The sequence below is a fragment of the Besnoitia besnoiti genome, chromosome VII (genome assembly GCF_002563875.1).
Source record: "Besnoitia besnoiti strain Bb-Ger1 chromosome VII, whole genome shotgun sequence".
Lineage (NCBI taxonomy): Eukaryota > Apicomplexa > Conoidasida > Eucoccidiorida > Sarcocystidae > Besnoitia > Besnoitia besnoiti.
In genome coordinates this window covers 2,314,426-2,326,517 of record NC_042362.1, presented here as the reverse complement: position 1 = coordinate 2,326,517, position 12,092 = coordinate 2,314,426, and the positions used below count along the sequence as shown (strand labels likewise).

General features: G+C 54.7%; 3 protein-coding genes across 3 annotated transcripts; 1 reads left to right on the top strand and 2 right to left on the bottom strand.

Moving 5' to 3' along the window:
- Positions 1-515: 515 nt before the first annotated feature.
- BESB_079360 (RNA recognition motif-containing protein) lies at positions 516-3,457 on the bottom strand (the record flags this gene model as incomplete). The annotated part of the gene is made up of 6 exons (XM_029366298.1): positions 516-560; positions 892-958; positions 1,421-1,488; positions 2,353-2,450; positions 2,672-2,774; positions 3,194-3,457. The coding sequence occupies 6 exons, from the start codon at positions 3,455-3,457 to the stop codon at positions 516-518; spliced, it is 645 nt and encodes a 214-aa protein (XP_029217729.1).
- A 2,649-nt stretch (positions 3,458-6,106) lies between these two features.
- On the bottom strand, positions 6,107-7,003 carry BESB_079350 (RNA recognition motif-containing protein; the record flags this gene model as incomplete). The annotated part of the gene is made up of 1 exon (XM_029366297.1): positions 6,107-7,003. The coding sequence occupies one exon, from the start codon at positions 7,001-7,003 to the stop codon at positions 6,107-6,109; it is 897 nt and encodes a 298-aa protein (XP_029217728.1).
- A 2,396-nt stretch (positions 7,004-9,399) lies between these two features.
- BESB_079340 (uncharacterized protein) lies at positions 9,400-11,202 on the top strand (the record flags this gene model as incomplete). The annotated part of the gene is made up of 1 exon (XM_029366296.1): positions 9,400-11,202. One exon carries the CDS (start codon positions 9,400-9,402, stop codon positions 11,200-11,202), a length of 1,803 nt encoding a protein of 600 aa, XP_029217727.1.
- Between the last annotated feature and the right edge of the window lie 890 nt (positions 11,203-12,092).

Below are 12,092 nucleotides of genomic sequence, written 5' to 3'. Positions count from 1 at the left end.
AGAGATAGTCGATCTCAACGTCACCCGGCATACACCCTAGTCTACGACGCGCCTTCTGTTACAACTTTTCTGCTCAGCGCTGTCGTCCTGCGCAAGCCTGTTCGAATAAACCCCTCCGGTTGCTGAGCCGCCCCTAGCGCACGCGCATCGGTTTCTACAGAAACCGGATTTTCGCTGCGATGCTATGGGGATCAGCCAACATCGTTTTGCGTGCGTTAGCATTCTTCTTTCCAACACACCTGCGGACGGTACGCCTGCTTTTCTCTGAGCACGTGCTCATATATAAGAGCTCCCGGATTGTGCACATACGCGCTAGAAAAAAACCGTCCTGTGCGCACGCTTCCTGGATGCGGCACTTTCGCTGTTTTTTTCATCGTTACTCAGTCATCGCTTCGATTACGTCAGTGAGAGGAAGCCCGCAACGGGTACGTAGTTGTCATAAGCTTCAAATGCTACCCATGGTGTGTTTCTGTTTCTCATGTCTTTTTCCTTTCGTCGTCTTCCTAATGGAGGCGTCATTTGCTTTGCTCTGGCTTCTTCGCCTGCTTCACCTTCATTCGCTGCAGAGAGCGCGCGCAGCGCAGATACAAAATGCACTAAAACTGTACATGAAAAAATTTGTTTAGGGATGCATGCACGTGCATATACGAGCCGTTTCCTGCCCTAGTTCTTGAATATAGAAACACAAAATACCTGTGGACGTGTCAGTATCCAACCCTACGCGTATACGCCGCGAGACGCCGTGTTTATATGACCGTGAGAATAGTCATGCACACGCGAACGCGACTCATCGAACCGCCCACAAGGTACACGTAACTGAAGTATGACAGGAGAGCCCTCACCTTCCTGCTGAGCGGCGTATTCGGGCCAGTGCTGTATTAAAAATCTCACCCGATGCTTCTTCAATTCAGCATTCTTCTTGGAGATCTTCTCGCGCCGTTTCTTCGAGTTACCGCCTCTGCGTGCAAGCACACACACACATGCGTCACACAGCACGCATCTCTCCACTCGACGGCACCACCAAGCCGCCTCAAAATGTTGACTTCACAGGGTACCCTCTAACGATGACCTAGACGCCAGGCGACAGAACCCTTTTTTCATGATGAATGCACAGCAACGTGCGGAGTCACTCGTCCTCCAAAACGACAGACTTAGCAGGATTACGTGCCTCACGCGTTAGCGAGTATACAAGGTACTTGAGCTCTACGCTGCCATCGCATGGATATATGAATGCCCAGCTGCACGTGTGCGCGTTAACCTGCGGGGGGTCTGGCTTGCACACACCTCGCGTCACGCCAGGCCACGTCCAAACGCGCACATATACGACTGTAGCTCCAGTATGAAATCAGCTAGGTACGCGGCACAGCGAAGACACCATCATCGCTCGCCGCGTCAGGCTCCCTTGGCGCCGAGCTCTCACCCTCCAGCGCTCAGCTCAATGTTGATTTTGCGGCCACCGAGTTCGCGGTGGTGGTAGTTCAACGCAATCTGAAAAACAGATTCAGTGAACAAGCCCAGGGAGGGGATGCCGTCGCGCCAGACTGTCGGCGGTCGACGCGACAAGGCGAAAACCCGAGGGCGCCGCTGTGTGTGCGAAGCACGTAGGGGAGCGAACTTGCATGCGGCCCACGAACGCCGCAGTCATACCCGAAAAAGTCCTCGTGGAGCCAAAGAAACTGTTTCGCCGTCTCACGCATGCATGCCGAGCTCACGCGAGACGCGGGACAGGATGCACTCATAAGCGTATTTGACGAATTCAACAGCTGGTGAGCAAGAAGGGCTGCGAAACACGCCGCATCCCTGGCTCAGCAGGTGACGCCTCTATCACAGAATAAATACTGCAGGTACGCTCGCTCACGTGTCCAATCATGCACTGGCACACGCACTTCCCAGATGGCGCGTGACCTACATAGCGGCTTTCTAAGCCAAACTCATAACCACATACATACATAGCAGCATAGAGAGTACACATATGATATACATGGGTAAATGCGCTGTGGGGATGGTGCATGCACTCTGTACGAATACCACGTCCAGAAGGCTACGTTTAATATCACGAAGCAGTTATGACTGGAGGGCATTCGCACGCACACCCTGTTCGCGGAGTCCCACGCAAGCGTGATGCCTCTGTGCGTGCATCACCAAGCATGTTTCCGATCTATATACATACACAAGCTGGACAGATATATCTGTGCGCCCTGGGCTGAAACATCCAAAGGCACGCGAAAACGGATTAATTGCATGCCGACAGCCCACCGCATCCGCCGTTGGTAAAGACACTGACTGGCGCCTGAAGAAAGCGGCGAGGCGGCGCTGCGGTCTTCGATGAAGCAGCGTCACAAATGGACTTACCTCGAGAGCCTCGCGGCAGTCGAACTCGACGAAGGCGCAGCCTTTTGGCTTGTTCGTGCCTCGGTGAGTCAGCACGCGCACACCAACGATGCGGGATTCTGCTCAAAAAAATACAAGCGAAAGAAATCGAGGATACCGTCCTTCCGCAACAAGCGTCAGCCACGGAGCACAAGCAAAGAAACGTCCGACGAAAAACTCAACGCAACTCCCATGTCGCGTGATCGATGATCGCCTCCGCAGATAAGAGAGATAGAGAGCGAGAGGGATGCGTCCATAAGCGGACTCGCAGAGCTTCGCGACAACGCAGCCAATCACCTACGCAGCTTGTTCTTGAAGAAGAGCTTGAGCTGCTCTGCGGTCGTGTCAAGCGGGAGATTTCCAGCAAAGACAATGAAACGCTTTTCGTGCTTTTCGCCTTTGTCCTGTGAGACACAGACACGCAGCCCAAACACGGATAGAGAGAAAGAAAGCAGAAGCGGACCGCGAAAGGGAATGCATTAAGGACGCACACGCAACAGAAACACAACGCACTACAGGCGTATTAAACCACAGGTAGACACCTGCCTGAACGACAGCCGCATATGCACACCTTGCTTGCACCGATATATACAGACGCAGAGAACGGTGCCACCAGGTCTCATTTCACCGAACTGCGCGTGTTTGCACAAGTATGTATGTTTAATGATCAATAGGCATGTAAATATATATATTTAGTTTCTCTAAGTGGAAGACGCAAGGGTCTCAGACACACTCAACGGAAAACCCGCATTATTCGGACTTTTTAAAGTACGCCTACGCTTGCTATCAAATAGCTTCCTTTCCACCCGCCCTCCCGGCATACCTTCTTGACGTTTTTTCGAGATTTTTTGTCTGCGCGTGTGGCCTCAGTTTTTTTAAAGAATTCTGGCACGTTCTCTGCGGGCTGCGGTGTTTCATCCGCTCTCTTTTGCGATTTTTTGTCGAGGGACGCCGGCGCGGGACTGCGGGTTTTCACCTTCCTCGCCGCCGATCGATCCTTCTTCTTCAAAGGCGCAGTCGGTTTAGACCCAGACTGCCCTGGCGACGAGGAGGACCTCGCCTTAAGGAGCTTCAGAGAGCGCTTCATGTTGGAGGCGTGCAAGTTCCGTGAGTCTCGAGGCGGCGGGGAGCCGTTGCGTCTCTTCTGTGCCCACAATCAGCTAAAAAGTGCGCCTGCAGTCCTCCCGACGCGGGTTCCAGAAAGCTGCAGACTCGCGTGTGGCTTAGTCTCTCGTCGCAGCGCCTAAATACTCGTCCATAACGTTGCGCAGGAGACGGCCTTCAGAGGGAGGTCCGCTCGCGACGCTGGCTCACGTGTAACCTGCAAAGAGTCGCGTGAGTGCCGTGATACGGCTGCGCCTGGTTGACGGTTGAACGACGCCCTTCTCTTCAGAAGTATCGGTGCTGACGTAGGTTGTGATGTGACGAAAAGGCGTATCTGTCTTTAAAAAGCCGCAGAATGCGTGGGTTGGGCGTGGCGAAATGGGTTGGAGAGAAAAAAGGAGAGCCGAGACAGCGATATATATGCGCTGGGCGCGGGTGATCGCTTTCTGAGAGTCTCCTAAATGAAGAAGCTACGCGAGAGAGAGCCCCTCTCGAGCAAAAGAAAGCAAAAGGAAGCGACGGACGGAGCTCTGAGCTCTCCAAGTTTCCGTCATTAGGGAAAAGGCTCACGAATCGACGTTCCTGCTGCGATGCATGCTTTTCTGCGGACAACGGCATGCGCTAGCTGGGTCTCTCACTGCATGCACGCAGGAGTGCCTGTGCAACGGGCCTTTCACGGAGGCTTGCCTTCGAAAAATAGTAGGCAGCAACGGCCTGGTTCGGTGCCCGATAAATTCGTTGGCAGTGCTTGGCACGTGTATCCACTACTGTCGTGCAAGGATGGAGAGGCGTGCGCATATACGTTCGAAAACAGATGGGCATGCACACAGATCCAAGAACATATATAATATGTATATAACAGTCTATAAATCACTACACATATGTATATATATACTAGTGCCTGAAGTGTCGAGGGAATGCTAAAATATTCGTGCGTGCTGGTGCTTGTCGGCTTCCGTGCGCACGACTGCCTTGTCTAACTTCGATGCGGTTTGCGAGCTCCAAGCTCCGTACGAAAAATGAAGCCTTCTACATTTGTATCCTTGGTCGAATAGGGAACAATTGACGCAGTGCAGTCCAGTCTGCTTTGCACAGTTTCGTGTGGAGGACAGCTAGCGTGGGTTTTCCAAAAGAAGTCGCACTCGATACAAACAGTACGCACACCTTGACATTGGCATGACTGTGGTTTTCTTGATTTGGTCGAGACGCTTCTGCCCTCGACGCCGCTCGAGCTCAGAGCTAGTGTTTTAGTTGTTATGGCTATGAGAAGCAGCGCGTGTGGCTCTGTGGGGTGACTTCGTGCCCCCTCGCCTGACAGTACAGCTGACGCATAGAAGCGGACACTAGCACGCATATTCTCATGCATATAAACAGCTCTCAGCAGCCCTCGAACTCGCTCCAGGGTATTGCCTCGGGCAGGGTGAAGCTGTGAGTCCGCATGCGTGATCGGTTCGTTGTACTTTCCCCCTCGGTTTCCTTGCAGGAAGTGTGAACAAAAGTGTTTTGGACTATGCGTCTGTCTGCACACTCACAAACGCACGAAGAAAGCGTGAAGAATGCCACGCGTCCATACACAGTTAAAAAAACGGGTACACAGAAGTAGCATCTCGATTTTTTCGCACATAAGAGCCTTGCAGGGGCCATCGCCGTTGTTCAATGCGTATAGAAAGACGAGGTCTTTGCGAGCTCTTGTTCTGGCTCTCTCCTCGAGCGTACGTTCCCAGCCATAGTTCGTTTCCTTTCTTCTCAAAGAGGACTGTCGGCTTCAGCTCCGCTGTCCGTAGCCGCCGCTGGCCGCTCAGGAGGCGGGAGGGACACGCGGCTCACCGCCAAGCCCGGCAAGAAAATATTTCGAAGGATCGCGAGAGAAACACCTGCACGGGCTGATCCACGTGCACGCGACAAAGGCTGCAGATACTCGCTTGCTAGACTCCGCAGTGCTGTACCGAGAATATTCACATGCCAAAACTTCTACCTAGTGCGCGGCCGTATTCACCCCCTCTCCAAAAACAGCGTACGCACGCAGCCACACAACGACCTATTAACGCCTCCATGCTGCAGGAACATCTGCAACTGCAGACGCCTACTTCACGAATTCTGCAGTGACTTTCCGCTCGTAGCTCTATAGGCCACCACAGGCACTACGGTCCCGCCCGTCCAGACACTCATTGAAGCCTGTCGTCCGCCCCCGGGACGAGCGCGCTCTATCGCTTCTGCCGTCAGTTTCACCCGAATTTCCACTTTTCCCGCAGGGCGAGACTGCAGCGTGCAGCGTCTGTCGCCCTCAGTCCTGCCTTCGTCGTTCGTACACTCCTGGGCTCACCACGGCGCGTCCCGACACGCCAGTCCAGAAGAACTCACATTTTCTCAAAAGGCGTAATCGCGCCAGACGGCTCCATGCTCGAGGCTCAACCCCCGCCCTACTCGACGCGTCCTGTCTCTACGAGAAGCCGGCGCTCGATCGTCCCTCGTTTCAGCAGCGGCTGGTTTTTCAGTGAGCCGCTCTGGTTTCTTTCTTTAACGGCGCTCAAGCGAGGACCCCTCCATCGCCGCGGGATCCGTTGGAACCTGCGGAGGCATCCTCGCGCCCCCAGGATGCATTTCGGGGTCTCGCTGTACGCCGCTTCCCCATTTAAAACCGGTTTTCAAAGAATGCAACGAGTTTTTGCAGAACTTTGTTGATTTTCTTGTTCTTCGCTTCCTTCTCGCTGAGCTCGACTCGCGGGTCGAACTTCTCCTGCTGCTTCCTTTGGTGCCGCTCGAGGGCGAGTTTCATTCTCCGTTTCTGCCGTCTCTGCTCCTTTTCCTTTTCCTCCTTCAGGAGTTTGTCTTCCAGCGTGCCCTTGATCGCAAGCTTCACGATTTTTCGGTTTGGTGCGGCCATCATGTGCCCCTGTGTCTGTTTCTTGACGCTCTCCAGCAAACTGTTCTTCTGCGACTGAGGCAGGATGTTTCCGGCCTCGTCCTTCAGTGGCAAGTTCGTGTACGTCTCCTCTTCGGTCTCGACCTCGTCTATGCTGTCTGTATCGTCTCGTCCCGGCGGCCCCTCTGCCGCGGCGGCGTTGGGCTCCTGCACGTCCGTGGGGGTCCCCGCGGATTTTTTGTCGGGATTCAGCTGCGCTGCGAGGTCTCTGAGCGCGTCATAGTTGTCTTCGCCAAACGGGTCATCTTCAACAGTCACGCTCTCGAAGTCATCGTTGCTGTCTTCCGGGGAGAAGTCTCCTTGCTGCTTGCCCTCTCCCGCAGCACTGTTCGCCTCACCTTCATGCGCTGCATTGCTGGGCGGAATGCCGTCCTTTCCCGCGAGATCAGCAGCGCTTTCGCCGGCGGCCTCCGCAGCGGTGAAGAGAGCGGGCAACAACAGGAGATGCGCGCCTCGTGCATTGGCAGCCACTGGGGCAGCTGAGAGAGTCCCGACAGCTTCATTGGCAGCCCAGTCGAGACGGAAGCGACGTTCATCAAAGAGAAGGACTGACCCCGCGCACAAGGCCCAGAAGAGGCGCAGACTCGCGCGCGTACCTGGCCGCATCGCGGTAGGGCGGAGGGAGGGTACAGAGGCGAAGTTGATAGCTTCAGTGGTTCTGCCTTCTACACTCAAGCGAGAATGAGGAGAGGATCGTCCTGGGTCGGTTACGAAAGAGGCCTGTAGGAATGCCTCGCGTAGGACTGCCTGCGGAGACCTAGCTTTCTAGGGGTGCGGAGGCCGTCGATTCCCAAACCAGAAAGCTGTCGCCCAAGGTTTCCCATCTGTCCCTTCAACACGTCATGTAGATGTGGAGCTTCGGCGTGCACACTGATCCGATGTCCGTCCCCGCGGTGCCTCTGGGGCTCGAGGAGTGGTGAGGACGTGGTCTGCGGTATACCCGATTCTGAGGGCACAGCACCCACTTCAGGCTCGTCTCTCCGAGCGCTAGGCAGCTGCCCAAAAACGCTGGAAGGAAAATCTTGGGTCTCGGAGGTCGTATTTGTTGCATTAGCGTTGGGCACGCAGAAGCGCCGCGTGTGCATGTAAACGAGGGCGGCGGAGGTCGAACCCCCACGGGCGCGCAGGCACTGCAGGAGGAGGGACGGGAAGCAACAGTCAGAAAGCAGCGGAAGAGTCACACAAACAGCGAAATGCGTTGAACGAAGGGGGTTTTAAAAGAAGAAAGGCTCATGACTAAGAGTGCTAGAGGGAAAGATGGCTCCGCAACTCAAAGAGTTAAAACGCTCAGGACCGAGGCTGCAGCCACGGAGGCTGGCGGCGCTTCCGACTCTCTGGGCTCACCGGCGGGAAGATCGGAGACGGGAGTCGCAGAAGAAACACGCCCCTTTTTAACAAGAGCCAAAAAAGCACATGTTTTGGAGAGGACAGGCATGCGTAGAGCAAAGAAAAGCTCCGGCAGTGTGTCTTTCTTCGCCGCAGAGAACCTGGTAACCAGGTGCCGGCAGTGACAGGCCCGAACAACACGCGCGGAGCGAGCGACCGTCGCCAGGCGAGCAAGGCCCAGAGCCAGGCCTCGTGAGAGAGGGGCTAGCCTGCCATGTTGTGGCAGCCTCTCTGCAAGAGGGTCTGATGTGGCTTTTCCTCCGCTTGGTTTTTGCCAAAAAGAGAGCCGCCCTCTCTTTGCTAAGCGACCTCACGCGTACATTACTAGTAGGTAATCGTTTATGTGCGACGGAGGAGTGGATGTTTGCTGTCGTGCATTTCCTGGATGCCAAGTTTGCTCTGTCTACGGTCTGCTATTGCGCATGCACATACACGTGCAAGAACCGTTCGGAGAAAAACTTTCATATCAGTATATCAGTTGTTCGTGCATTCAATCTATCTAGACAACCATACAGTAGTGAGGTGCGCGTGAGAGCCCTGGATATGCTATGTATAAATATATATATATATATGTATTCGTAGGGCCTCAGGGCGAGGCGCCTGTGTAAAAGACTCTATCTTCTTTGTGGTCTACATGGCGGCATAGCTGTTTTCTCTGATGAGGAGTTGCTGTCCATTTGGCCTTTTTATGCGACGCGCCACGGGCACGAGTGTACGGTATCTCTTCATGGCATGCTGGCGCAACGCCTGAAGGAAATGGATTTTCACTCAACAGAATGACACAGTTCTGTCATCTACTGTTCACAGTCAGCGGTAGTCGCTCTTCCTGTAGTCATCAGCATGTTTTCTTGGTGTGGAGACGAGTTGCTGTTCAAGCTGCGAAGCCAGTCACGGGGGCGGTGAAAGCGCATAGTGTCGTGTGCGGCAGCTTCGAGCATAGCGGTACCGAGGTCTTTGCAACTGCCGCGCGACTTCTGCGCGTTTCTGGGAATGATTTGCTGAAGAGATTATTCTTTTCAACGAGCTTTCTGATTCTCTATACTTTGTACTGAGGGAAACCCGTATGTGCTTGGTGTTTTCTTGGAAATCCGTCCCTGCACGACAACGCGAGGAAGTAGCCTGTGTTCCTCTTACCGGAAAATCTCCCACCTGGGAAGAGAATCCGTTGTACGGATCCACCTTTACCTTTTTGCAGCTCGCCTTTGCACTGAAAATGCTTTCAACTGCATTGCCTGTCCGCGTTCTCGCCGCGCTGGCAACTCCCGTTCAAGTTCACGCTTGTGGCGGCCTCGTTAGTGCAGATCGCCCAGTGGAGTGAGTCTCCACTCGAACGCAACGTTTTTCGCCTTGAGCCTCGCGAAGCGGATATCGCCGTCAGGCCTGTCGCCGTGAGGCCTGTTGATCCGTCCTACACTTTTTCGGTGCGTGGTTCGGACCGTGGAGGTCTGAGTGGAACGAGGGATTTCCCGCCAGCGCCGTGGGTTTGTATAGTGCTCCATCCTTCCGTGCTGCAGCGTGTGACCCGTGCGCAGCTGTTTCGTCATGGTTTGTGCGAGCGTGCCTGAAGTTCAATTTGAGCACTAGAAAATGTTCATAAAAGCATAACAATAAACGCAATGGCTACGTTGCCTCCCGTGTCCCCTTTCCCGAGGGCCTGTCGCGGGCAACCTCGTCTCTGTTTTGTTGAGGTGTACCATGAGCGCCAGAGTCTGCTGCAATGCGCTCGGCATACGATCAACAATCTGTTGCAGGGGCCTGTTTACTCTTCTGACGACTTTACACAGCTGGCGTGGGCTCTCGATCGCGGCCAGTTTTTTCCGGATGAGAAGCCCCGCTTGGAAGCTGCATCTCGAAGTCGAACCCCAGAAGGTGCGCCGGGGGCGTCACCCGCGTCCTGCGAGCCTTCCGCACCGCAAGAGAAAGGAGACGACTCATGTTGCAGCTGTGGTTTGGGTTCGCCGTCTACGTCGTCTGCACACACGGAAACAGCAGCCGGACGTAAGGCAGACCCTGATAAAAAACGTTTTTCAGGTAGTCGGCGATCGTCAGGTTCGCCCTCTTCGGCTTTGTGCGTCGCGTGCGCTTCGCAACTTGATACTTCATTGGCAAACGCCGCCGCGACGCCTACAGCTCCCTGCCGCCTCGCCACGCAGCCCCTTTCCTCGTCCTCTGCTGCGGGGGAAACGAGGACTGGATGGTTTTCGGCTCTACTTCCGACGAGCTATAGTGCACCGTTTGGCTTGGGAAACTACGACTTGTCTCTCCTTCAAGTTCTCCTGGCACGCCACGGTCTAGAGCTGAGGTTTCGGAGGGAAAACGCTGTTGATACAGGTGCAGTGGAGAGCAACGGTGCGGTGGAGAGCAGCGGAGACGACGGCTGTGGCAGTTTGGCAGGCCAATCGAAGACGGACGAGAAAGACGGTCTGGCTTGCACAGGTATCGTCACTTTAGACCAGCTCAGAGATCCCGGGTTGGTCGGCTTCATCCTCAATGTGGAACTGCCGAAAACTGGTTGGAAGCGGCTTCTACCGAAAGGTCTAAGTCGGCATTTTTACGCCATCAGACGGGTACGCTGCACATATGGCTCAGCACCCTCTCTTGATGAGAAAGGTGAAACTTCCCAAGCTGGGGGAAGAACCGTAGAGAAAGAAAAATGGGGGACTAGGTGTGTGCTCGTTTTCAATGCTCCCCCGGAGCCCTGTGCGAAGCGACATGCCACAGACAGCAGTAGAGATGCGCAAGTCACATCGACTGCGCAGAGTGGCTGCCCTCGTCAAAACAGTTCATCTGAGCACTCGGGAGCTTTTAGAGAGGAGTGTGCCATGGTCTCGAGGGGTGACGTCGATAGTGGGGTCCAGCTTCCCAACACGCATTCTGGCCTCTCGGAAGTGAGGCCAGAGGCAACGGTTGGTCAGTGCTGGGTAAATTTAGACTCTAAACAAGAGACCCCGCTCGTATTCATGGACGACAGTGCCCTGGTGGCTTACCTGAACAGGAAACTCAGGAGCAAGCATGACGCGAAAAGGGGCGAAGGCTCAGGAACGGAGGCACTTGCGTCGTCAGAGGCTGAAGACACCAGCAGTGAGTTTCCGGAGAAGAGCAGTCCGGGGCTGGCAGTGCCTGCAAGAGCTTCTGGTCCGCAGAAAGCAGTCGACCACGATATGCCTCAAGCGGCAGCAGAAGGAAACGGAAGCGAGACAGGAATAACCGCAGGCTGGACTCAAAAACAGTCGAGTGAGCCTTCTAGTTTAACCCGCAGTTCACACTGCCGAAGTCAGACGGAGGCCGGCACAGCGCACCTGTATATGCCTCGAGGAACGGGTACTCAAGACGCCTCTAATCCGGAAAACTATGCTAAAGATGACGGGTATTCGGACGCAGTCTTAATTGAAGTTCTGGCGAGCTGTGGCAACTCTTGATGATTTCGACGCTTCTCTCGCGTTTCGTTTTTCTTGTTCTCCACTGTCGAGTTCATCTCGACAGTAACTCCTTCGTAACGAACAGGCCTCACCCTCTCAAAGCGCAAGCATGACAGAGGTATGCGTGATGACGCGGACTGCCGGCTCCCCCAGAGAAAAGCGCGTGGGGTCTGACTGGTAGGACTTACGAGCAACGCCGTGAGGCAGCAGCCTATGGGAAGATGTGTAGCAGCCGACGTAGAGGAAGAGCGCGCCATGGTAACGGAGCTGCTTCCAGCGATGCCAGCGCCTGTCAAGAAGAATCGCCCTCCCTGTTCATTAGTCCATAAAGCGATCACCGGAAAATCAGTGCAGAACCGTCCTCTCTGATATCGCGTCAAGACGCTAAGGCTGGTATCCCCCTATATGCAGGGACAGCGCTGAGTCAGACGCCACATCGTCCACTCCGCCGGTTTGCCAGCCTTTGCGAAAGCCGCACGCTGGCTAACGGACAGCCACTGCCGCCGCTGTGAAGGATGTTCTTGTTGCTTCAGGGGCACGTTCGCGTTCACAATCGTGAAGGTGACACACCTAAGTGCTGTACACATATATGCGCAAATGCAGGTGTGGAGTTGTTTCCGTCTTCCGTACCGTCGTTGGTGTATCTTGCCAAAGCTGCGCCCCGCCGTCACACCGCCTCTCTTCACTCGCAAGTGTCTCACTCTTTGCACCGATATTAGTTGCCTGCACGCTATCGCGACCCGGCACGCATTGCAGTCTCATTGTTTCCAATGCATGCGACCTGGTTTCCATGCTCACAGCGGAAAAGCATGAGCACAGCTTGCAGCGATCGGCGTCCCACCCGCTGCACTAGAGGTTACTGTGTTAGTGTCTGCGTGCAATGTATGCTC